Here is a 27,926-nt window from a genome sequence, read left to right on the forward strand (position 1 = left end):
CAGAGAGCAGGGCGGCAATGGAGCTGGCGAGTCGGAAAGGACGTTTGCAACGGGTCCCTAGCAGTCACTTCTTGGATCGCGAAATTTGTGTTGTGAATCGCGTCCCTGCTTACTTTGCATGCTGTTCCCCTCATTTGCACGCGCGGATCGGCAGAGAGGTGAGAGAATCGGGCCGGAGTAAAATCAGGTCGCAAAGGATCCAACATTTGACTAATTTTCTGACGATGTCCCGTCCGGACAAGGAGAAAATTCAAGCTTGAGCTTTAAAAGAAAATAGTATCTCTCTTCCCGATCTATAGGAATAGCATTACTTCTTTGGTTGTTTTTTCATGTTTTCTCACAATTAAATTCTTGGATCCAAAGAGGACTTGAGCTAATTTACCATAATAGTTTTTCTTGTAAACTGCTTAATATTTGTTAAGTATGGATTTATATGATTGTAATATGCTTTGGTTAAATTTGCTTTCTGTACAAGTTATACTTGATATAATATTGAAATCAATAAAAATACTTAAATATACTTAAATATAAAAAAAAAAAATCAAGTCGCAAAGGGGTCGCAAACCAATTGGTACATGATCGGATTGCTTTGTGAATCAAACCCTATGTTACATCTTCTTTTTGTTGCCCTACTGAGAATATGCTTTTACTCAACAAAGTACGTCACTTTATATTAAGAATTAGAGAATGACACGGGGAAAAATCTGTCACCGTCACCGCCCCGTCCCCATCCCCCCATCTTCTGCACCGCCCCGTCATCGCCGTTCCCTTCACTGCCCCGTCACCGCCACTGCCATCCCATTCACCGCCCCGTCCCCGTCCCCCCATCTTCTGCACCGCCCCGTCATCGCCGTTCCCTTCACTGCCCCGTCACCGCCACTGCCATCCCATTCACTGCCCCGTCACCGTCCCCGCAGCATTCATATAAACCTTAGTACTGTAATATTTAGCTTATTCCTTTCTTATAAATCAAAGTTCCTGCTGCTGAACTAGAGAAAGAGATGTTCAGCTGGCAGGGCTTTGTTTATAAATCCATTCCCTTGATATCACTTGGACTTCACAAAATACTGGATGGTCGCGTCATGAAGTCCAAGTGATATCAAGGGAATGGAGCCCTGAGGAAACCCTCTAAGGGTGAAACATCTTGGCAAACTTATCCCTTGCTGTTCACCACCTAAGATAAGTACAACATATCTTTTTAGTAAAGAAAAGTGGTTAAAAAAGTTCAAAAATAGTTTTGAAAAACAGTTGAAAGGTTAAGCTAATTTATATAGGAGTTGATATACGTTCCCATAAAGTGACCCGATGAAGATTTGGATGCATAAAGCCAAGTGTTATGAAAATTTAATTGAACGTTTGGTGGCATTTCAGAGGGTCTGAAGAATTATTAAATAGAAGGTATATCAGGGGTGGCTAAGGACACTTCACCCCAAAATATAGATTATTGTGAAAAGTAAACATTTACAACTTAAAATCACACTCTCATTTTTAAATCATTATTATTTTTCAAATATTAAGTGTGTTACTAAGAATTTAACATAAACGAATCAGGAAAAGCACTTTAAATATACAAACATTTTGAAAACAATCATTCCCCCCTCCCTTTCACCAATAAAAGTAGAAACACATATATAATTTCAATAAATAATAATTCTTTCCCCCCTCCCTCCCACCCTGGATGCGTAAGAAAATGTTGAATTTATCTGACACTTTTCTGGACTTGTAATTGAGGTAATGGAAAATTAATTGACTTGTCCAGAATCACAAAGATAATCGGTACAATTTGAAGATGGCTTCTCTGGTTATCAGCCTATTGCTCTCACCTTACAGATACTGATATCCATTAAGTGACTTTAATTATTAATTATTTAATATACTGCCTTTTACCGATGTATAAAATTGGGTCACAATGTAACACTTACTTAGTGAACCCTTTAAATGATGTGAATAATTCTTTTCCCACCTTTATCAAGGCTGCTTTTACATCTTTGTTTCTCAGGCTATAAATCAGGGGGTTTATCATGGGGATTAAGACTGTGTAAAACACTGAAACTATTTTGTCCTGGTTCATAGAATAACCTGAATTAGGCCGTAAATATATGGCAAAAAGAGTCCCATAGAAAATCAACACAGCCGTGAAGTGGGAAGCACAAGTGTTAAATGCTTTGCGTCTTCCTTCGGCAGAGCGAATCCTCAGGATGTTGGAGATGATATAGGTGTAAGATATTAGGATGGCCGTAAAGGTGGATATGGAATGGAACCCAGCTAAAAAAACCAGTACAATATCATTGACAGAATGGTCTGAGCAAGAAAGAACCAAGATTGGAAGGATATCACAGAAAAAGTGATTAATTACATTGGACCTACAATACGACAATTGAAAAGCTAAAACTGTATGTATTAGGGCATTGCAAAAGCCAATAATATAAACCGCACTCAACATCCGAATGCACAGACCCCTGGTCATAATGACTGGATAGAGCAACGGGTTACAGATTGCCACGTATCGATCATACGCCATCGCTGCCAGCAGATACACTTCTATGGTAGCAAAACAGAGAAAAAAATACATTTGAAGAGCACAACCAAGGACGGAGATAGTTTTCCGCTCTGTCAAGACAGTCTGCATGGTTTTGGGGGTAACATCTGAAGATAAACAGATATCTACAATTGACAAGTGAAAGAGGAAAAAATACATTGGTGTCCGCAGGCGCACATCCAGCCTAGTTACAAGAATGATACCGATATTAGCCAGGAGGGTGATAACATAGACCAGTAGGAACAGCACAAAGAGTGGAATCTGGAGCTTTGGATCACGAGTGAGTCCCAGGAGAATGAACACAGTCACTGACGTTTGGTTCCAGCCTTCCATTTATTTTTCTGAATGAGTCTGTTGGTAGAAAATCAATTTTTAACTAAGCTTAAGAGCTACAGAAAAAAACCCAACAATATCATAAAGTTGACATTTTCATTTTCAGGACACAGATTTATAATAAAGCAGTTCATATAAACTTTTTGCTGATGCATAAAACAGTTATATATGGACGATCCATTAAAGGTTGAAGTTATCAGTGTAGCTACTGTTAATATATAGCAGTATATAATGTTTATATGAGTTAACGGGTGCTATTTCACCACAGGTTCCAGTTTAAGCAAGGAGACCTCGTAAGTCATAACTGGAGTTAAAACTAAACTATCATGCTTTAATGATGTCCCACTTTGATAACTTCCCCACTGAGGGCTCCTTTTACTAAGGTGCGCTAGCATTTTTAGCGCACGCAGGAAATTACTGCTCACTACACCAAAGGCTACGCTTCTAGGACTAACGCCAGCTCAATGCTGGCGTAACGTAGCACGCACTATTCCGCGCATTAAAGCCCTAGCGCACCTTCATAAAAGGAGCCCTAAGTCTGGCATATTCATAGATTTCAAAGAAGCAAATGTTCATTCGTCATTAATACAGTAGATGAGGTTTTTGGAAACCCTGGAGGCTCCATTGTCTATGCTCAGATCTCCACTTTTCTGCATGTGTGTTTCCAAATTCACACTTTTTTTTGTGTGACATTATCCCAAAATGTTTTCTACTTCTACTCTTTTATTCCTCCCAGTAAATTGAAAATGATTGTCTTTAAAAAATTTGGCTCCACGTATAACCCATAATATTATTATAGTATAACATAAGATTTTTAATATGTTAACAGGAATTTGGGGAGATTTCTACTGGTGTGTGCTTTCCAGAGTCCCACACGATCAAGTTTTAAAGGTTTTGTTGCAATTATTACATAGGTTGAATGTTTCAGATATTTGTCCTTCTGTTTTATACTTCCATTAATTCCATCTGAGATTTTATATTGGTTAACTAACTTTCCTCCCCTTTTATCAAGCTGCGCTAACCTGCGAGGTAAGTGCTTGGACGCCCGTAGGAATTCAATGAGTGTCGGAGCATTTAGCACTCTGGGCCGCGGTAGAAACCTCAATTGTGGCTTAGTGAAAAAAAAAAGGGATGCGGGGTTAATTATTTATTTTTCACTATTTACTATGGATTACAGACATACGCAGTTAAGAAAAAACTGAACAGATGAGTAAATAATCAGTAAATCTGTATTCACAATTACACATCTATATCAATCATTTTAAAAACATTTGTGTGTAAATGCTCCTAAGGGACCATTTAACTAATGCTCCTAAGGGACCATTGTTAAGATCTAATGCACACATAACCCATGGGAAAACAGTCTTTTGGCATTTTCCCATTTTTTGGATGCAAACCGCATCATTTATACTTTAGTTCGTATATTCTTTGCAGGGTTGTATTACGAGTTGATAATGAGCAAGGAAGCATGTTCCAGCTAGTGCATCAGTATTAGTGCATGCCAAGTAGATAACGTAGAGCTAATGCAGAAACACTTGACATCTTTTAAACGACTATTTTAAGATAATCAGATACAATCGCCTGAGGTCCATCTCTTCTTTTGTGCACAGAAGAAATTCTCTCCGATTCTGTATCTCTCGCATTTAGCATTTAATATGTTTATGTGTATTGAGAGCGTCTACTGTATACTGGTACTAATGATTGGGGAGTCCATTCTGAGCAGTTTTCGTGAGCTTCTGTAAAGGTGTTACAATACATGGGCTCAATAGTGAAATACACAGAGCTCTGTGGTGGTATTACAATACAGAGTTATTAATACCATCATGATTATGCCATACTCAATCATCCGACTTATGTTGCCGGCACACTGATCATTCTACCAATGTAGGGGAAATACTTCTGAATCTCTCCCATCTGCTCAAGCAAGCAGTGCAGCCACGCCCTAAGGGAGAGAAGAGAGCGAGAAGAGGAAGCCTGTGATTTACTGGTCAAATAAGGAGAAGAGGCAAGCTGCTGGAATGGCAATTTTCCAGTGAAAAGGAACTAGTGATAGGGAATGTGAGGACAACTAGGGTTTGGGAATCTAGATCAAATGTACAGCAAGGATAGGGAAAGTAGGAAGGGCTCCCTTTCTCTCTACCCTTTGCCTTAGCCCAGTACTCCTCCGTTCCCAGCTCCCACCAGTGCTCTACAAGGATCAGGAGGAGGCGATATGTGAAATGTTATACGTGGAAATGAAAAACGTGTGTACTTTTGAAATTAAGGGCTGCATGAACACATAAAGAGGACCATTTCTAAAGCACAGGGGGGTTCTAAGTGCACAGATACTGAAAACTGTGAAAAAGTATTCACGAAGGATGTGTTTTCAGTTTGGGCTTTTTTACTACATTTTTGGGACTTTTTTCCTGTTTACTTCACACTTTTAATGAAAAAGTTATCAACGCATGCTAGAACTTGAACAGATGCTAATGAACTTACCACACAGTCCATTGATTTACAGTGTGCTAACAAATGCAATTCCTTAGAATTCACAAGGCTAGTCTATGAACAGGTTGTCTCCTTGCTGACTACTTAACTGTTATGCTATGTACCATTCTTCAGGCTGTGTTCGATCCCTCCTCATGTGACTCACACCTTTCTCAATGTTTCCCCTACAAAGAGGCAGCATTTTCTGAATACCCTTTGCTAAATCGCTTACAAAAGTGATGAAAGTAACTGGATTTGTCCCAGTTGAACACTACTGGTGAAGTCTTTTTCATTGGCAGGAGATCTATCTGCCACTATCACTTTCTGCCTTCCACTCAGTCAACTCCTAATCTAGTCAATCGGATTAGGACCTTTATTAAAGACACACAGTCTATTTATAAATCACCTATACAGAACCACAACTAGTGAAGTCCCCTGATACGATTCTGCTCACCCAGTCAAAGAAATTCATCTTTCAGCTGAATAGACCTACCTCTAGTAGAACCAACTTGGTAAAACCATCAGTAGAATTTAGATGATTTGTTTGCTAAATTGGTTTCAGGTTGCATGTTGGTTTTTCAACTCCAAATCTTTGTAAAATGTTCCATAACAATACAGTAAATCTAGATGTGTCTTTTGTGACTAAGAAAACATGCATGTATGATCACCTTCCCATGAACAAGCTTCTAATGATCTGGTGCCTGAATCCAATGAAAGAGTTTATAGTTTCCGCAGTGAGACCTGGGTCGTGATTTTTACAGATCGCCTTAATCAAGAGAATTAAATATGGAAAACAAACTGTAAATCATTATATTTAATTGTATTTCATCATATTCACTAATTGGACTAATTCCTTCAGGACGTAGCTCCATTTACTTCATGGTTTCGATTTAAGTTTGTTTGTATTCTTTCCAATGCAATGAACAAAATATACATAAGGCAAATATAATCTTCCAAATATTTACAGAATTGAATTAAAATTTAGGGCTCCTTTTACTAAGCTGCATTAGGGCATTAATGCGCGGAATAGCGTGCGCTGAATTGCTAGATTATGTGGGCAAGAGTTGTCTAGTATTTTTAATATTTGATAAAATATTGCTTTTATTTACCTATTTTAATTGCTTTCTTCAATCTTTTTTTATTGTCCATCATTTAGACACTTGTTTTGATAGACGGTATATCATAGACTAGTGTTTAAGCCCGTTCCATTTGTTACAGTAACGGGTGCTAGAATAGCCCCACCTAATACCCTGACACCACCCATACCCCACCTTACCATGGCCGGATCGTGCCTCACACTGATCCCAGTCTCACCACCTCACCTTTCACCATTTCCGTAGTCCTCTTTACCCTATTGGCCCTCATACCATTTCCATTGATCCCTTTCCTCCTTTCACACCCTCTAGCACCTCTCTCTGACCCTTTTGCCATCTTTTCGTTTCAGGTCCCTTCATCTGTCTCTCTCCTGCCCCTTCCATCTTCCCTAAATTCCCTTGTCCAGCACCCATAATCCAGCAGCTCACAATCAACAGGTTTGCCACTACCAACTCCCCCTTTTTTTCCTTAGGAACCTTTCAGTCAAGCTGCCACAGCCATGCTGCCGTAGCCTACTCTCCACGTGGCCAGTGAAAGTCCACATGCCGTCTCCATGGAAAACCCTCCATCCCTTCATCTGTAGGCCCGTTTCCTATCACCCGGACAACTATTTGTCGGCGTTAAGCCCAGTCCACGGCTGACAATAACACCTCCGCTGAAGAGTGCCGTTCTCTTCCCCCCTCTCGTTGCTCACACTGGGGTGCCGCTGCACGTCGGAAGTTCCCAGCCACCAGGAAGCCTCCCCGAACACCCTCTGCAGCACACAGTCATCACACACCGCGCTCTCTGGCCACGTCCATCCCACGGCGCGCTACCGCGGCTTGTGAGAGGAGGCTCCGCCGCGGCTTTTAACTTAAAAATAAATGTCGTCCGATAGGGCCATATTTTCTTGATGGAGGACTTCCGCTTCGCAATTTCTCTGTCGGCCACTGGCACATCTAAGCGCTCATGCGCACTCCTGCTGGCCACGGACCTACAGATCACAGATCACGCAGGTAAGAGTGCGCATGCGCGCTTAGCGTTTTATTATAGTAAATAAAGAAACTTGAAACTTCCTTCCTCTTTAGACCTTGTTCAGTGGACTCTTCCAGGTTATTCAATATCACTTAGGGCTCCTTTTACGAAGCTGCGTTATGGTGCAGAATAGCGCACTGTATTGCCACACGCGCTAGATGCTAACGCCAGCATTGAGCTGGCATTAGCTCTAGCCGCATAGCGCACGGTGTAGCGCGTGGTAATATCCTGCGTGCGCTAAAATTGCTAGCGTACCTTAGTAAAAGGAGCCCTTAATTACACAGACCCCGATTCTTTAAATCATAGGCATTAAGGAATGTAGCACATGTCAGTTATGAGTTAGGTGAAAACAAAAAGTGTGGATACAGATGTTCTGGAGATAATTTATTATACACTGACATATAAAACCATGAAAATTCAATTAAAAAAGTACAATGATAAAAATACAGTGATAAAAATCCAACCGGATCTTACACGGTCCGTGTTTCAGCGAACACGCCTTCCTCAGGGGTCCAATGGTTTGCAAACTCACATATAAAGAATTGGACTGAAAACAGTCTATTGTCTTTAAACATGTGAGCAAAGAACACTGCAGACAAGCTGAAGGAGCAAAAAAATGCCCATCTGCAGTAACCATTATCTCTCTCCTTATTGGCTAAGGCTCTTAACATTTGCATCTCCTCTTCCTATAGGCTAAGGCTCTTTACACCTGCATTGTGAGGTCATAGAGCTTTATGGTTATAGAAATATGATGGCAGATAAAGGCCAAATGGCTCATCCACAGCATCCACTATCTCCTCCTCACCCTATTGGCTAAGGCTTTTAACATTTGCATCTCCTCTTCCTATAGGCTAAGGTTCTTTATACTTGCATTGTGAGGTCATAGACCTTTATGGTTATAGAAACATGATGGCAGATAAAGGCCAAATGGCTCATCTAGTCTGCCCAACAAAAAAGAATGGGGGGACCCAATGATCCACAATGAAAACAATCCACCAATGAAAACAAAAACTGTGGATACAGATGTTCTGGAGATAATTTATTATACACTGACATATAAAACCATGAAAATTCAATTAAAAAAGTACAATGATAAAAAAATACAGTATTTTTTATCATTGTACTTTTTTAATTGAATTTTCATGGTTTTATATGTCCAACCGGACATATAAAAATCCAACCGGAACCTACACGGTCCGTGTTTTGGTGAACACGCCTTCCTCAGGGGTCCAATGGTTTGCAAACTCACATATAAAGAATTGGACTGAAAACAGTTTATTGTCTTTAAACATGTGAGCAAAGAACACCACAGACAAGCTGAAGTAGCAAAAAAATGCTAAGGTGCCATTATATTTAAAAAATTTCTAATTCCTAAACGGTTTACATGATATTACATAGATAAGTTTGTAAAACAAAAATAAAACATAATAAACAAGTCCTCATGAACCAGCATTGGGAAAACAAGGCCTGAAAAGGCATTTATAAACAATTGCAAATAAGTTCTCAGAAAATCAGTCAGGAAAGATCAATGCTTAAAAAAGGCATTTACAAATAATTGTGTTATAAGTAGTTTCCTATATATCACCCTCTATTTTTGCCAAGGTGGCATAAATGCGCATGAGTCGAGTCTCTTTCATTTGAAAGAAAGCTCTGGTATGAGAGGGCATAATTTGAAGTTTAGGGGTGATAGGCTCAGGAATAATCTAAGGAAATACGTTTTTACAGAAACGTAGGTACGTGGAACAGTCTCCTGGAAGAGGCGGTGGAGACATAGACTATGTCTGCATTCAAGAAAGTGTGGGCTAGGCATGTGGGGTCTCTTAGAGAGAGGAAGAGATAATGGTTGGGCAGACTGGATGGGCCATTTGGCCTTTATGTGCCATCATGTTTCTATTTTCAAGAAGTAGGGAGATCCTGGGTTCTTTATAAGGAGAACTGTTCAAGCAGTTGGTAATGGGAGTAGCTGTAGGCAGCTGGGCCATTCAGGACGTTAGGCCCCTCCCAGTTCATCTCAGGGTGCAGCAGGAAGGGGAAGGTTTGCCATTTTGATAAGGCGGGCCTGCCAGCAGGAGGAAGTGGGCATCCCTCCTGCCGATTGTCCATCAAAGGTACAAGGAGCGAGAGGGGATTTCAGGCTCAGGGGAGGGATCTCTCATTGGAGGGGTACAGGGGGATCGATTGGTGGGTGGGAGGGAGAGAGAGAGAGGAATCGGGTATCTCCCTGCTGGTTCAGTTAATTGTAGCAGTGGAATTCCTGATTGGCTGAGCAGGCAAGACTCCCTGAAGCCGTGAGTTTGGGGAGTTCTGCCAGCTCAGCTGATTGGGGAGGAGAGGGGAAGAATCGGGAGGTGGAGTGCAGGATGGGTGCTGCCCCCACCAAGATGATGCCCGGGGCGGATCCCCCCTCCCCCTATGCCACTGGGTGGAATTGTGTTCCAGGCTGTTCCCCATGAAATTAAGCCCTGTATAGGAAATATTCTATAGCCCTATTAACAACCGTAAAAACACAGTTGTATAACGCAGCCAGTACACTTATAAGCTTGAACTAAGGAAGGGGACTGTAGGAGTACAAGCTGGAGCTGAAACAAAAATACCAATACTGATCAAGAGCCAGTAGGAGCAAACCAAAGAGCAGAATCTAGCTCTGGATCATTGGCGTGTCCAAGAAGAATGAATTCATTTACCACATCATATTAACTAGTTTTGAGAGAAAGATTTGTAAGTTTTATACATAAGGATTCTTAATATAAAGTGACTTTGTTGAGTAAAAGCATATTCTCAGAAGGTCAACAAAGAGAAGATGCAAAGATGTGACATAGTCAAAGAAACAATTTATCTCCAGTCTCATTGCGGTAGGGATCAATGACACAAGAGATAAGAGCACACGTGGGCTGATATTCAGAGTAATTTAAGTGGGCCAAAGAGGCTCTGGCCCACTTAAATGTCCAATCGGTGGCTAACCCCCTCATCTACAAAACCGCGCTAGCAGTTTTTAGCGCAGAGAGCCGCGCTGAATGGCCCACGCCGCTCCTGATGCTCATTAAGTTCCTATGAGCGTTGGGAGCAGTGCGGGCCATTCAGCGTAGCTCCCCACGCTAGAAACCTCTAGCACGGTTTTGTAGAAGTGGGGGGGGGGAGGGGTAAATGCTGATATTCAGTCACCGCACTTTTGATATGATGTCTAAATCTTGAGTTTAGACATTTTGCAGAACACGCACAAAAATCCACTATCAACATGCCCAGTTTCAAAACTGCAAAAGTCTATCTCATTTACTTATTTATAATAGTTTTACACCACTTATAGCCTAAGCAGTTTACATTCAGGTCCTCAATTATTTCTCCTTATCTGTCCTGGTCGGCTCACAATCTAACTAATGCTCCTGGGGTAATAGAGTGTCGTTAAGTGACTTGCCTAGGGTCACAAGAAGCATTGCTGGGCTTGAACCTGTTTATTTCAAGATTGGAAGTGTTTCTACTCGTTTTGAACCATTTTGGAAGAAAAAAAGAACACATCCAAAAGAAAAATGCACAGAATAAGCTATTAGGAATTATGAGGGGGTCAATATTCGTAGTAGACCGGCCCAACAGCCCAATAATAAATTAATAATTTCTTCACTCAGCGGGTAATTAAACTTTGGGACACTTTGGGAGTGTCAGAACATTCACCTCACTGGCCCGCAGAAGAAATCTCAACCGTAGCTTTGTAAAAGCCAGCATTAGATTCACCATGGGAGATACTTTTTTTCATCAGCATGACCGGGTCCGTGTTTCCCTCCAGATTTCCAATGGTGTAACACCAGCCTCCACATTGTTTCTATCCCAGCTGGAGAGGCTTGAATTCATTATTATTTTTTCATGCTGTCTCCAAGATTGCTTCTGCCAGGACTCCCTCCACTCCATTTGCCCTCCGGAATAATAAGCATGAGATGCCTAGAGCTTGACCATGGATTCTTGCTGCGATCTCTCTTTATTTTGGTGGCATTGGTTTTTTTTTAAGGGAAAGTATGCTATCTAAAAGTAAGAAACAGACCAAAGTTAATATATTTGCTCGCTATTTCTTTCATAAGATACAAAATAATTGCTTAAAGGGACACAGGTTGAAGGCAGAAGAAACTCGCTAAATCCAAATCTTTTGATTGTAAATTTATCATTTTTATTGCGGGGTCCTCAGTGTGAGGTCCAAAGAGCTCCAAAGAGCAGATGACAAAGCAGCCGCTCAACTGCTTAAAGCAGAAAGGTCCTGGGTTCCTGCCGCACACCATCATTAGTACCCCGGGAGTGTGCTCAAATGTGTGTTTAACAGTGCAATAAGTGACAAAATAAACTAAGCACTACTAAACCAATAAACCAGACTTTCACTGTCTCCAAGCTGTGAACCAACGGAACAAAAAAACAGTCATTGTGAAAAATGTATTCCATAGGCAGTAAATTATTACTTAGCTGGAAATGCTGGAACCGCTGCCCCATTGGTCAAAACAATGTGGCCACGTTCTTCAGGCAATAAGTTGGTCAGTCTATATTCATGCAGATGTCCGTGCAAAAGTCCGACCAAGCCCGGTTTCAAGGCTGAGAAGCCCCTTCCTCAGGGACTGCCGAACCACAACTCCAGGAACACAGACGTCGCTGATCCGAAGGCTACAGGAGGGGGGCCAGAGCCATGTGAGGGTGCTGTGCTAGCAAAGGTGGGAGAGGGGGAGGAGAGGGAGGCCAGGAAGGGTGACAAAAAGGGAAGGGTGGTGTGAAAGGAGAGAAAAAAAATCCTTAAAGAGAAGAGAAGAACATAGTAATCCAAAGGAAGCAGGTTGATTTTAACCCCCACCCCCACCCCCAATATGCAGTGATATCAGTTTGAGCAACGAAAAAAAATACAGTCTAAGTACCTGAGGCAGTAGAAAAAAAAATTGCTTTGAGGGAGACCAGTGTGTGAATAAGGGGGAGTGTCAACAGGGAGGTTACACTGGGTCTGTTTTTTTGTGGGGAGGAGAGAGGGAATGCTGGATGTGTGTGGTAGGGAATGAGTGAGGCAGGGAGAAAAAGATGGGTGGGGTGGGGTGTGTGTGAGACAGAGAGAAGTGTGTGGCTGGGTTCAAATTTGGCTATGTGAGGCCTCCACTTATACATGAGACACACCAATTGTGGCCATTTTCAGTCTCAAAACTTCTCTCAAAATATACGTGAGATCAACTTATGGTTGAGTATATGTGGTCAACTCAACTAGATTACCCAGATGTGTCTTTTCTGCACTTTCACCGATGCTAAATTTTACATTACATTACATTACATTAGTGATTTTTATTCCGCTTGTACCTTGCGGTTCAAAGCGGATTACATAAGAAGAGAACTGGACATTTCCAGGATGGTACATGACAATAGAGAATACAGTTTGAGGATAGAGACTTAATAACAGAATGATAGTAAAGACTTAATAACATCGGAAGATATTTGCCTTATGCATATTTTGTTAATTTCTTTGGAAAAAATACAAACTTAAATCCAAACCATGAAGTAAATGAAGATACGTCCTGAAGGAATTAGTCCAATTAGTGAATATGATGAAATACAATTACAGTACATATAATTATTTACAGTTTGTTTTCCATATTTAATTCTCTTGATTAAGGTGATCTGTAAAAATCACGATCCAGGTCTCACTGCGGAAACTATAAACTCTTTCATTGGATTCAGGCACCAGATCATTAGAAGCTTGTTCATGGGAAGGTGATCATACATGCATGTTTTCTTAGTCACAAAAGACACATCTAGATTTACTGTATTTTTATGGAACATTTTACAAAGATTTGGAGTTGAAAAACCAACATGCAAACTGAAACCAATTTAGCAAACAAATCTAAATTCTACTGATGGTTTTACCAAGTTGGTTCTACTAGAGGTAGGTCTATTCAGCTGAAAGATGAATTTCTTTGACTGGGTGAGCAGAGTTCTATCAGGGGACTTCACTAGTTTTGGTTCTGCTTAGGTGACTTATAAATAGACTGTGTGTCTTTAATAAAGGTCCTAATCTGATTGACTAGGAGCTAGTTGAGTGGAAGGCAGAAAGTGATGGTGGCAGATAGATCTCCTGCCAAAGAAAAACATTTTACCAGGGATGAATCCAGTTACTTTCATCATTTAAGTAAGCGATTTAGCAAAGGGATTCAGAAAATGCTCCCTTTTTGTAGGAGATAGCAAAATCTGCAACAGGGGAAACATTGAGAAAGGTGTGGGTCACATGAGGAGGGAAGAGATGGATCTAGGGTGATTGTATCTGATTATCTTGAAATAGTCATTTAGAACGTGTCCAGTGTTTCCGCATTAACCCTACATTATCCTCTTAGCATATACTAATACTGATGCATTAGCCTGGAAAATGCTTCCATGCTCACTATCAACTCATAACACAGCCCTGCAAATAGTATATTTCTAAAGAGTAAATAATGCGGTTAGCATCCAAAAAATGGGAAAAACAAAATACTGTTTTGCGGTAGTATGTTTTCCATTGGGATATGTGTTCATTAGGTCTTCACAACTTTTAGTAATAGGGTCCTTTAATTAAGAAAATTTACACACAAATGTTTGTGAGATGGTTGACAAGGATGTGTAATTACGAACATAGATATATATAATATGTTAGAAACTAGCAATTTACCTGTGTATATGACGACCTTTAAACACAAAAGTTGATTTTTCCCACATGTATAATTGCACAATAGCTGCTTCCACAGCACATTCTGGAAAATGCATGCAGAGATTTTAGAAAAGTATAATTCTGATGATTACAGTAGTTGAAAGACAAGCACGAGAGACCAGGGAGAAGAATCCTGGTGGGAAACTTGTCCAAAAAGAAAAGGTTTGCTGATCATTTACTCATACATTTGGTTTTTATTAACCATGGGCTCCTTTTACGAAGCCATGGTAGCGGTTTAACGCACGTAATAGCGAGTGCTAAATCGCCGGACGCGCTAGCCGCTCCCTGCTCCTCTTGAGCAGGCGGTAGTTTTTCAGCTAGTGTGGGGATAGTGCATGATTAAAAGTCGCCCACGTTAAAGCCGCTACTGCGGCTTCGTAAAAGGAGCCCTATGTCCTTAATCCGTAGTAAATAGCGGAATGAGTGTAATAGAAATAATTAACCCTCCCCCCCCCTTTTCTTTTTTTTACTAGGCCACGATAGAGTTTCTACCGTGGCCCAGAGTGCTAAATGGTCCGACACTTTCCTCGCAGGCTCAGCTTGATAAAAGGGGAAGAAAGTTAGTTAACCAATATAAAATCTCAGATGGGATTGTTGGAAATAAAACATACAATTTATGTGATAATCGCAAAAAAACCTTTAAAACTTGATGTTCTGGGACTCTGGAAAATACACCTCAGTAGAAATCTCACCAAATTCCTGTTTCCATATTAAAAATTTTATAATGTTATACTATAATATTATGTGTTATATAGGGAGGCAATCATTTTCACTTTACATTTCAAAATACAGGCCAACATAGCAAATTAGTTAAAGTACTATTGGAAGGAATAAGAGGGTAAGAGCAATAGAGAAAAGCAGAAAACATTTTGGGATAATGTCACAAAAAAAAAGTGTGAATTTGGAAACACACATGCAGAAAAGTGGAGATCTGAGCATAGACAATGGAGCCTCCAGGGTTTCCCAAAACCTCATCTACTGTATTAATGATGAATGAACTTTTGTTTCTTTGAAATCTATGAATATGCCAGACTTAGGGTTGAAGTTATCAAAGTGGGACATCATTAAAGCATGATAGTTTAGTTTTAACTCCAGTTATTCGTTACAAGGTCTCCTTGCTTAAACTGGAACCTGTGGTACAATAGCACCAGTTGGTCCATATAAATGTTATATAATGCTATATATTAATATAGCTACACTGATAACTTCAACCTTTAATGGATCGTCCTTATATAACTGTTTTATCCATCAGCAAAAAATTTATATGAACTGCTTTTTATAAATCTGTGTATTGAAATGTAAATAAGTCAAATTTATGATATTGGTTTTTTTTCTGTAGCTCATAAGCTTAGTTAAAAATTGATTTTCTACCAACAGACTCATTCAGAAAAATAAATGGAAGGCTGGAACCAGACGTCAGTGACTGTGTTCATTCTCCTGGGACTCACTCGTGATCCAAAGCTCCAGATTCCACTCTTTGTGCTGTTCCTACTGGTCTATGTTATCACCCTTCTGGCTAATATCGGTATCATTCTTGTAACTAGGTTGGATGTGCGCCTGCGGACACCAATGTATTTTTTCCTCTTTCACTTGTCAATTGTAGATATCTGTTTATCTTCAGATGTTACCCCCAAAACCATGCAGACTCTCTTGACAGAGCACAAAACTATCTCCATCCTTGGTTGTGCTCTTCAAATGTGTATTTTTATCTCTTTTGCCATTGTTGAGTTGTATCTGCTGGCAGTGATGGCGTATGATCGATACGTGGCAATCTGTAACCCGTTACTTTATCCGATCATTATGACCAGGAGTCTATGCATTCGGATGTTGAGTGCAGCTTATATTATTGGCTTTTGCTCTGCTCTAATCCATTCAATTTTAGCTTTTCAATTGTCCTATTGTAGGTCCAATGTAATTAATCACTTTTACTGCGATATCCTTCCAATCTTGGTTCTTTCTTGCTCAGAACACACTGTCAATGATATTGTACTGGTTTTTTTAGCTGGATTTCATACCATAACCACCTTTACGGCCATCATAATATCTTACACCTATATCATCTCCAGCATCTTGAGGATTCGCTCTGCTGAAGGAAGACGCAAAGCATTTAACACTTGTGCTTCCCACTTCACGGCTGTGTTGATTTTCTATGGGACTCTTTTTGCCACATATTTACGGCCTAATTCAGGTTATTCTATGAACCAGGACAAAATAGTTTCAGTGTTTTACACAATCTTAATCCCCATGATAAACCCCCTGATTTATAGCCTGAGAAACAAAGATGTAAAAGCAGCCTTGATAAAGGTGGGGAAACAATTAGTTACATCATTTAGAGGGTTCACTAGGTAAGTGTTATATTGTGACCCGATTTTATACATTAATAAAAGAAAATATATAAAATAATTTATGATTAAAGTCACTGCATGGATATCAGTAACTGTAAGGTGAGAGTAGTGGGCTGATAACCATCTTCAAATTTTAACGATGAGCTTTGTGATGCTGGACAAGTCAGTTCATTCTCCATTACCTCAATAAGAAGCCCGAAAAGAATGAGATAAATATTAAATACAGTTCTACCATCAAAGATAGAATGCATTTGAGGAAAACCCTATGCTGCTAGCTAGGTTACACATGGACACCAGTTTCCAAATACTGTAGAAGGAATTGCCTTATCCACTTCTAATCTAGTTGAGATGACCACATATACTCAACCATAAGTTGATCTCACGTATATTTTGAGAGAAGTTTTGAGACTGAAAATGGCCACAATTGGTGTGTCTCATTTATAAGTGGAGGCCACACATAGCCAAATTTGACCCCAGCCACACACTTCTCTCTGTCTCACACACACCCCACCCCACCCATCTTTTTCTCCCTGCCTCACTCATTCCCTACCACACACATCCAGCATTCCCTCTCTCCTCCCCACAAAAAAACAGACCCAGTGTAACCTCTCTGTTGACACTCCCCCATATTCACACACTGGTCTCCCTCAAAGCAATTTTTTTTTCTACTGCCTCAGGTACTTAGACTGTATTTTTTTTCGTTGCTCAAACTGATATCACTGCATATTGGGGGTGGGGATGGGGGTTAAAATCAACCTGCTTCCTTTGGATTACTATGTTCTTCTCTTCTCTTTAAGGATTTTTTTCTCTCCTTTCACACCACCCTTCCCTTTTTGTCACCCTTCCTGGCCTCCCTCTCCTCCCCCTCTCCCACCTTTGCTAGCACAGCACCCTCATCTGGCTCTGCCCCCTCCTGTAGCCTTCGGATCAGCGACGTTTGTGTTCCTGGAGTTGTGGTTCGGCAGTCCCTGAGGAAGGGGCTTCTCAGCCTTGAAACCGGGCTTGGTCGGACTTTTGCACGGACATCTGCATGAATATAGACTGACCAACTTATTGCCTGAAGAACGTGGCCACATTGTTTTGACCAATGGGGCAGCGGTTCCAGCATTTCCAGCTAAGTAATAATTTACTGCCTATTGAATACATTTTTCACACTGACTGTTTCTTTGTTCCGTTGGTTCACAGCTTGGAGACAGTGAAAGTCTGGTTTATTGGTTTAGTAGTGCTTAGTTTATTTTGTCACTTATTGCACTGCTAAACACACATTTGAGCACACTCCCGGGGTACTAATGATGGTGTGCGGCAGGAACCCAGGACCTTTCTGCTTTAAGCAGTTGAGCGGCTGCTTTGTCATCTGCTCTTTGGACCTCACACTGAGGACCCCGCAATAAAAATGATAAATTTACAATCAAAAGATTTGGATTTAGCGAGTTTCTTCTGCCTTCAACCTGTGTCCCTTTAAGCAATTGTTTTGTATCTTATGAAAGAAATAGCGAGCAAATATATTAACTTTGGTCTGTTTCTTACTTTTAGATAGCATACTTTCCCTTAAAAAAAAACCAATGCCACCAAAATAAAGAGAGATCGCAGCAAGAATCCATGGTCAAGCTCTAGGCATCTCATGCTTATTATTCCGGAGGGCAAATGGAGTGGAGGGAGTCCTGGCAGAAGCAATCTTGGAGACAGCATGAAAAAATAATAATGAATTCAAGCCTCTCCAGCTGGGATAGAAACAATGTGGAGGCTGGTGTTACACCATTGGAAATCTGGAGGGAAACACGGACCCGGTCATGCTGATGAAAAAAAGTATCTCCCATGGTGAATCTAATGCTGGTTGAGATTTCTTCTGCGGGCCAGTGAGGTGAATGTTCTGACACTCCCAAAGTGTCCCAAAGTTTAATTACCCGCTGAGTGAAGAAATTATTCATTTATTATTGGGCTGTTGGGCCGGTCTACTAAGAATATTGACCCCCCTCATAATTCCTAATAGCTTATTCTGTGCATTTTTCTTTTGGATGTGTTCTTTTTTTCTTCCAAAATGGTTCAAAACGAGTAGAAACACTTCCAATCTTGAAATAAACAGGTTGAAGCCCAGCAATGCTTCTTGTGACCCTAGGCAAGTCACTTAACAACACTCTATTACCCCAGGAGCATTAGTTAGATTGTGAGCCGACCAGGACAGATAAGGAGAAATAATTGAGGACCTGAATGTAAACTGCTTAGGCTATAAGTGGTGTAAAACTATTATAAATAAGTAAATGAGATAGACTTTTGCAGTTTGGAAACTGGGCATGTCGATAGTGGATTTTTGTGCGTGTTCTGCAAAATGTCTAAACTCAAGATTTAGACGTCATATCAAAAGTGCGGTGACTGAATATCAGCATTTACCCCCCCCCCCCCACTTCTACAAAACCGTGCTAGAGGTTTCTAGCGTGGGGAGCTACGCTGAATGGCCCGCGCTGCTCCCGACGCTCATAGGAACTTAATGAGCATCAGGAGCGGCGTGGGCCATTCAGCGCGGCTCTCTGCGCTAAAAACTGCTAGCGCGGTTTTGTAGATGAGGGGGTTAGCCACCGATTGGACATTTAAGTGGGCCAGAGCCTCTTTGGCCCACTTAAATTACTCTGAATATCAGCCCACGTGTGCTCTTATCTCTTGTGTCATTGATCCCTACCGCAATGAGACTGGAGATAAATTGTTTCTTTGACTATGTCACATCTTTGCATCTTCTCTTTGTTGACCTTCTGAGAATATGCTTTTACTCAACAAAGTCACTTTATATTAAGAATCCTTATGTATAAAACTTACAAATCTTTCTCTCAAAACTAGTTAATATGATGTGGTAAATGAATTCATTCTTCTTGGACACGCCAATGATCCAGAGCTAGATTCTGCTCTTTGGTTTGCTCCTACTGGCTCTTGATCAGTATTGGTATTTTTGTTTCAGCTCCAGCTTGTACTCCTACAGTCCCCTTCCTTAGTTCAAGCTTATAAGTGTACTGGCTGCGTTATACAACTGTGTTTTTACGGTTGTTAATAGGGCTATAGAATATTTCCTATACAGGGCTTAATTTCATGGGGAACAGCCTGGAACACAATTCCACCCAGTGGCATAGGGGGAGGGGGGATCCGCCCCGGGCATCATCTTGGTGGGGGCATCACCCATCCTGCACTCCACCTCCCGATTCTTCCCCTCTCCTCCCCAATCAGCTGAGCTGGCAGAACTCCCCAAACTCACGGCTTCAGGGAGTCCTGCCTGCTCAGCCAATCAGGAATTCCACTGCTACAATTAACTGAACCAGCAGGGAGATACCCGATTCCTCTCTCTCTCCCTCCCACCCACCAATCGATCCCCCTGTACCCCTCCAATGAGAGATCCCTCCCCTGAGCCTGAAATCCCCTCTCGCTCCTTGTACCTTTGATGGACAATCGGCAGGAAGGATGCCCACTTCCTCCTGCTGGCAGGCCCGCCTTATCAAAATGGCAAACTTTCCCCTTCCTGCTGCACCCTGAGATGAACTGGGAGGGGCCTAAGGTCCTGAATGGCCCAGCTGCCTACAGCTACTCCCATTACCAACTGCTTGAACAGTTCTCCTTATAAAGAACCCAGGATCTCCCTACTTCTTGAAAATAGAAACATGATGGCACATAAAGGCCAAATGGCCCATCCAGTCTGCCCAACCATTATCTCTTCCTCTCTCTAAGAGACCCCACATGCCTAGCCCACACTTTGTAATCACATCATAAGAACATAAGAAGTTGCCTCCGCTGAGGCAGACCAGAGGTCCATCTCGCCCAGCAGTCCGCTCGCGCGGCGGCCCATCAGGCCCACTGCCTGAGCAGTGGTCCCTGACTATCTCTATAACCTATCTCTACTCCTATTCCTGTAACTTACCTCTACTCCTATCCCTACAACCCATATCTACACCTATCTATACCCCTCAATTCCTTTGTCCTCTAGGAACCTATCCAAACCTTCTTTGAAGCCCTATAATGTGCTCCTGTCTACCACGGCCTCTGGAAGCGCATTCCATGTATCCATCACCCTCTGGGTGAAAAAGAACTTCCTAGCGTTTGTTCTAAACCTGTCCCCTTTCAATTCCTCTGTGTGCCCCCTTGTACTTGTGGTTCCCCTTAATTTGAAAAATCTGTCCCTGTCTACTTTCTCTATGCCTTTCAGGATCTTGAAGGTTTCTATCATGTCTCCCCTAAGTCTCCGCTTCTCCAGGGAGAACAGCTCCAACTTTTTTAGTCTGTCAGTATATGAGAGATTTTCCATACCCTTTATCAGCTTTGTTGCTCATATGTATTATTATATTAAGAATGAAGATGAGGATGGGAGAAAATGATTGTTTAATGTAATAATTGTATAGTGAATAGTGTGTTTTGTGCAGTTTTTCTGATTTACCATTTGTATTGCACAATCGAAGTTTGAAAATCAATAAAGATTTTTTTTAAAAAAGGGTATTTCTGTCATGTATCTATCTATAACCTATACTTATAAAGATAACAAGAAACCAATTTATCTTTAAAAGAGAACGGCAGTTAAAGAGCTCCTTTTACTAAGATGCGATAGCGTTTTTAGCGCACGCAGGATTTTAGCGTGCGCTAAACCCACGCTACGCGGCTAGAACTAACGCCAGCTCAATGCTGGCATTAGCGTCCAGCACGCATGGCAATTTAGCGCACGCAAAACCCATGCTAAGCGGCTAGCACTAACGCCAGCTCAATGCTGGCGTTAAGGTCTAACGTTCGCAGCAATTCAGCGCGCATTATCACAGCTTAGTAACACGAGCCCAAAGATTTATTCTTGCAGCCTCTAAGCCAGTGTAAGACAATGAGAAATACCCCCCAAAAATTAAGTGCCACAGAACTGCTATCTTGCTGAACTGTTGCCATCTATTTCCCTTACTCCCTCACCACACACAATTGTTTACAATGTGGTCATCTGTGTCAGTGCTCCCTGCTTCCTGCTTCCTTTTGTAATGCAAAAAAATGTATGGCTGTAAAACTCTTAACCTGAGTCTGTACAGAGTAGCTGGGTTTTAGGTGCAATATTATCCTTCCGTAAACCTGTGTATATAGCTGGTTTCCTTTTGTGCCTCTCCACATAAATTTATTGCAACAACGCCATTGTATAGAATTATGCCATTATGCCATTGTATAGATCCATGGTGAGACCCCATCTGGAGTACTGTGTATAATTTTGGAGGCCGCATTACCACAAAGATGTGCTGAGACTTGAGTCAGTCCAGCGTATGGCCACCCGGATGGTCTCGGGACTCTAGGATCTCCCGTATGAGGAAAGGCTGAAAAAATTGCAGCTATACTCACTCGAGGAACGCAGAGAGAGGGGAGACATGATCGAGACGTTCAAATATCTCACGGGCCGTATCGAGGTGGAAGAGGACATCTTCTTTTTCAAAGGCCCCACGGCAACAAGAGGGCATCCGTGGAAAATCAGGGGCGGGAAACTACACGGTGACACCAGGAAATACTTCTTCACCGAGAGGGTGGTTGATCACTGGAATGATATTCCACTGCAGGTGGTCGAGGCCAGCAGCGTGCCTGATTTTAAGTCAAAATGGGATCGACACGTGGGATCTCTTCACAGAGAAAGGTAGGGGAGGGTTATTGGGGTGGGCAGACTTGGTGGGCCGTGGCCCTTATCTGCCGTCTATTTCTATGTTTCTATTGGTTTTTAAAATATTTCTTTTGACTTCAAAATGAAAAAGTAACTATGGATGACTTGTCTGTCCTTCAATTGATTTGTTAGCTTAGTCGGGCAGCTGGTACCTTGCCAGCGTTAAGGTAAATTTGCCTTGATGTAAATCTCAATGACCTCTTGTAAACGGAACAGGTGTGCTGAGGACTCTTTTTAGTATGTCTCATGCTAGGTTTTTGCAATAATAAAACAGTAAATCTCACATCTTAAAAAAAAAATTGTTTCCATGCCAGTAGATCGCTGCAAATCCTTAACCATGTAGAGCATTAATATGTAACTGGACAACATCTGTGCTCGAGAGGGCACTCTCTAAAGTTGAAAGGGAATAGATTCTGTACAAATGTAAGGAAGCTCTTCTTCACCCAGAGAGTGGTGGAAAACTGGAACGTTCTTCCGGAGGCTGTTATAGGGGAAAACACCCTCCAGGGACTCAAGACAAAGTAGATAAAGACAGGTTTTTCACCCTCTCCAAGGTAGAGAGAACGAGAGGGCACTCTCTAAAGTTGAAAGGTAATAGAATCTGTACAAACGTAAGGAAGCTCTTCTTCACCCAGAGAGTGGTGGAAAACTGGAACGCTCTTCCAGAGGCTGTTATAGGGGAAAACACCCTCCAGGGATTCAAGACAAAGTTGGACAAGCTCCTGCTAAAATGGAACGAACGCAGGTGAGACTGGACTCTTTTAGAGCACTGGTCTTTGATCTAAGGGCCGCTGCGTGACCAGACTGCTGGGCACGATGTTCCACTGGTCTGACCCAGCAGCGGCAATTCTTATGTTCTCCTTTGCTCGTAATCCTTCTTAAAGGACAACACTTATAAGAGAAATGATGTAACTCTTACAGTGTTTCCCAATACTTTGCTGTGAAAACCAGAATCTTAACTTGTATTCAGTAACATTTAGGCTCCTTTTAGAAACCTGCGATAAAGGGTTTTATCGTGGGCCGGTGAGGTAAGTATTCCAATGCTCATAGCAATTCTGTGAGCTTCGGAGCATTTACCTTGCCGGCCCATAGAAGAAACCTCTATCACAGCTTTGTAATAGCTGGCGTTAGATTCACCACTTCAGATACATTTTTTCATCAGCATGACCGGGTCCGTGTTTCCCTCCAGACTTCTGATGGTGTAACACCAGCCTCCACATTGGTTGTAGCCCAGCTGGAGAGGCTTGAATTCGTTATTATTTTTTCATGCTGTCTCCAACATTGCTTCTGCCAGGACTCCCTCCACTCCATTTGCCCTCCGGAATAATAAGCATGAGGTGCCTAGAGCTTGACCATGGATTCTTGCTGCGATCTCTCTTTATTTTGGAAGCAGTGTTTTTTTTTTTAAGGGAAAGTACACTATCCAAAAGCAAAAAAAAAACTGACTAAAGTTCTTATTTTAGCTTGCTACTTCTTTCAGGCAGTGCCAGATGGGGGTGCCAAAGGTGGGTGAGGGGGGAAATGGAGGCAATGAAGGGTGGCAAAAAAGGAAGAGTGGTCTGAAAGGAGAGGAAAAAAGAGAAGAACACAGTAATCCAAAGGCATCAGGCTATTACCCACCTCCCCCATATGCAGTGCTATCAGTTTGAGCAACGAAAAAAAATTCAAACAGTCTAAGAACCTGTGGCAGTAGAAAAAAAATCACTTTGAGGGAGACCAGTGTGTGCATATGGGGGATTGTCAACAGACAGGTTACTCTGGGTCTATGTTTTTTGGGGGGAGGAGAGAGGGAATGCTGGGTGTATGAGTGAGGTAGGGAATGAGTGAGGCAGGGAGAAGAAGATGTTTTGTGGGGTGGGGTGTGAATGAGACAGACAAAAGTGTGTGACTGGGGAGAAAGGTCAAGTTTGGCTGTATGTGGCCTCCACTTATACACGAGCCACACCAATTTTGGCCATTTTCAGTCTCAAAACTGCTCTTAAAGTATACGTGAGATCAACTTATAGTTGAGTACATATGGTCATCTCAACTAGATTAGAAGTGGATAAGACAATTCCTTCTACAGTATGTGGAAACTGGTGTGCTTGTGTACCTAGCTAGTAGCATAGGGTTTTCCTAAAATGCATTATACCTTTGATGGTGAAATTGCGTTTTTTTCACACCTTTCTCAGAAGTTCAAGTTAAGTGACATTCTGGTATAGTTGACATGTTTCTTGTCCCTGGAGGGCTTGTAATCGAGGTTTGTTATTGAGATAATAGAGAATTAAATGACATCCAGGATCCCAATGATCTTTGGTGAAATCAGAAGATGGCTTCTCCAGTTATCAGTCCACTACTCATACCTTATAGTTACTGATATCCATCCAGAGACTTTAATTATTAATTATTTTATATACTGTCTTACTAATGTATAAAATTGAGTCACAATATAATACTTATCTAGTGAACCCTCTAAATGCTGTGAATAATTGTTTCCCCACCTTTATCAAGGCTGCTTTTACATCTTTGTTTCTCAAGCTATAAATCAGGGGGTTTATCATGGGGATTAAGACTGTGTAAAACACTGAAACTATTTTGTCCTGGTTCATAGAATAACCTGAATTAGGCCGGAAATATGTGGCAAAAAGAGTCCCATAGAAAATCAACACAGCCGTGAAGTGGGAAGCACAAGTGTTAAATGCTTTGCGTCTTCCTTCAGCAGAGCGAATCCTCAAGATGCTGGAGATGATATAGGTGTAAGATATTATGATGGCCGTAAAGGTGGTTATGGAATGGAACCCACCTATAGAAACAAGTACAATATCATTGACAGAGTGGTCTGAGCAAGAAAGAACCAAGATTGGAAGGATATCACAGTAAAAGTGATTAATTACATTGGACCTACAATAGGACAATTGAAAAGCTAAAATTGAATGGATTAGAGCAGAGCAAAAGCCAATAATATAAACTGCACTCAACATCCGAATGCATAGACTCCTGGTCATAATGATCGGATAAAGTAACGGGTTACAGATTGCCACGTATCGATCATACGCCATCACTGCCAGCAGATAGTACTCTATAACGGCAAAAGAGATAAAAATACACATTTGAAAAGCACAACCAAGGACGGAGATAGTTTTCTGCTCTGTCAAGAAAGTCTGCATGGTTTGGGGGGTAACATCTGAAGATAAACAGATATCTACAATTGACAAGTGAAAGAGGAAAAAATACATTGGTGTCCGCAGGCGCACATCCAGCCTAGTTACAAGAATGATACCGATATTAGCCAGGAGGGTGATAACATAGACCAGTAGGAACAGCACAAAGAGTGGAATCTGGAGCTTTGGATCACGAGTGAGTCCCAGGAGAATGAACACAGTCACTGACGTCTGGTTCCAGCCTTCCATTTATTTTTCTGAATGAGTCTGTTGGTAGAAAATCAATTTTTAACTAAGCTTAAGAGCTACAGAAAAAAAACAGTATCATAAATATGAATTATTTTCATTTCAATACACAGATTTATAACAAAGCAGTTCATATAAACTTTTTGCTGATGCATAAAACAGTTACGTATATATGGATGATCCATTAAAGGTTGAAGTTATCAGTGTAGCTACTGTTAATATATAGCAGTATATAACGTGTATATGGATTAACGGATGCTATTTCACCACAGATTCCAGTTTAAGCAAGGAGACCTCGTAACTAATAACTGGAGTTAAAATTAAACTATCATGCTTTAATGATGTCCCATTTTGATAACTTCCCCCCTAAGTCTGGCATATTCATAGATTTCAAAGAAACAAATGTTCATTCATCATTAATACAGTAGTTGAGGTTTTTGGAAACCCTGGAGGCTCCATTGTCTATGCTCAGATCTCCACTTTTCTGCAAATTTACACTTTTTTTGGGGGGGACATTATTCCAAAATGTTTTCTGCTTTTCTCTATTGCTTTTACCCTCTTATTCCTTCCAGTAGTTCATTAACTAATTTGCTATATTGGCCTGTATTTTGAAATGTAAAGTGAAAATTATTGCCTCCCTATATAACATATAGTATAACATTATAATATTTAACATATAACATATAGTATAATATATAGTATAACGTTATACTAGATTTCTATTGACATATATTTTCCAGAGTCCCAGAACATCAAGTTTTAAAAGTTTTCTTACGATTATCACATAAATTGTATGTTTTACTTCCATCAGTCCCATCTGAGATTTTGGGCTCCTTTTATCAATGCGCGCTACGGGGGTTAGCGCGTCGGACATTTCATCACGCACTAACCCTCGCGGCAAGCCTAAAAACTAACGCCTCGTCAATGGAGACATTAGCGACTAGCGCAGCAGACGGTTGAACGCGCGGTATTCCGCGCATTAACTGCCTACCACACCTTGATAAAAGGAGCCCTTTATATTGGTTAACTAACTTTCCTCCCCTTTTATCAAGCTGAGCTAGAGGATTTTAGTACAAGCCTGCGAGGTAAGTGTCGGACCATTTAGCAGTCTGGGCCATGGTAGAAACTGTATCGTGGCCTAGTAAAAAAAAGAAAGGGGGAAGGTTAATTATTTATATTACACTCATTCCACTTTAAGGACATAGTTAATAAAAACCAAATGTATGAGTAAATGATCAGCAAACCTTTTCTTTTTGAACAAGTTTCCCACCAGGATTCTTCTCCCTGGTCTCTCGTTCTTGTCTTTCAACTACTGTAATCATCAGAATTATACTTTTCTAAAATCTCTGCATGCATTTGGAATCCCTGATGTCTCTGGTTTGGTTTGCATTTACCAGCTGTTTATGTATCCCTTGTGTTATTTGCTTGTAGATTATGGCATTGTTGCCGCCTAAATGTATGTGCTGCTTCACTGCTAATAAACATATGTTTAAAAAAAAAAATTATTAGTATTAGTACATGCTAAGTGGATAACGTAGAGTTAATGCGGAAACACTTGACACGTTCTAAATGACTATTTCAAGATAATCAGATACAATCACCCTAGATCCATCTCTTCTTTTGTCCACAGAAGAAATTCTCTCCCATTCTGTATCGCTCACTGGGGCTTTTGTAGCATAGATATATGACTCCATATTTTTTAGGATTTAATATTACCTGTTAAGCTATGAACCATTCTTCAGGCTGTGTTAGATCCCTCCTCATGTGACTCGCACCTTTCTCAATGTTTCCCCTGTTGCAGATTTTGGTATCTCCTACAAAAAGGGAGCATTTTCTGAATCCCTTTTCTAAATCGTTTACTAAAGTGATGAAAGTAACTGGATTCATCCCTGGTAAAATCTTTTTCTTTGGCAGGAGATCTATCTGCCACTATCACTTTCTGCCTTCCACTCAACTAGCTCCTAGTCAATCAGATTAGGACCTTTATTAAAGACACACAGTCTATTTATAAGTCACTTATGCAGAACCAAAACTAGTGAAGTCCCCTGATTGAACTCTGCTCACCCAGTCAAAGAAATTCATCTTTCAGCTGAATAGACCTACCTCTAGTAGAACCAACTTGGTAAAACCATCAGTAGAATTTAGATGATTTGTTTACTAAATTGGTTTCAGGTTGCATGTTGGTTTTTCAACTCCAAATCTTTGTAAAATGTTCCATAAAAATACAGTAAATCTAGATGTGTCTTTTGTGACTAAGAAAACATGCATGTATGATCACCTTCCCATGAACAAGCTTCTAATGATCTGGTGCCTGAATCCAATGAAAGAGTTTATAGTTTCCGCAGTGAGACCTGGGTCGTGATTTTTACAGATCACCTTAATCAAGAGAATTAAATATGGAAAACAAACTGTAAATAAT

The 27,926-nt window shown here is 41.0% G+C and overlaps 2 protein-coding genes and 1 pseudogene across 2 annotated transcripts; 1 reads left to right on the top strand and 2 right to left on the bottom strand.

The window, feature by feature from the left end:
• Nucleotides 1-388: 388 nt before the first annotated feature.
• Nucleotides 389-2,872, bottom strand: LOC117348237 (olfactory receptor 1009-like; the record flags this gene model as incomplete). Its single annotated transcript, XM_033920072.1, has 2 exons — nt 1,964-2,872; nt 389-406 (listed from the first exon to the last, which is right to left on the bottom strand). Coding segments are annotated over exons 1-2 (927 nt in total), but the record flags the coding sequence as incomplete, so codon positions are not given.
• A 12,655-nt stretch (nt 2,873-15,527) lies between these two features.
• LOC117348149 lies at nt 15,528-16,465 on the top strand (annotated as a pseudogene).
• An 8,091-nt stretch (nt 16,466-24,556) lies between these two features.
• LOC117348150 (olfactory receptor 1009-like) lies at nt 24,557-25,510 on the bottom strand. The gene has a single exon (XM_033919852.1). The coding sequence runs from the start codon at nt 25,508-25,510 to the stop codon at nt 24,557-24,559; it is 954 nt and encodes a 317-aa protein (XP_033775743.1).
• Between the last annotated feature and the right edge of the window lie 2,416 nt (nt 25,511-27,926).

This window comes from Geotrypetes seraphini, chromosome 14 (assembly GCF_902459505.1).
Source record: "Geotrypetes seraphini chromosome 14, aGeoSer1.1, whole genome shotgun sequence".
In the NCBI taxonomy this organism is placed as follows: Eukaryota; Metazoa; Chordata; class Amphibia; order Gymnophiona; family Dermophiidae; genus Geotrypetes; species Geotrypetes seraphini.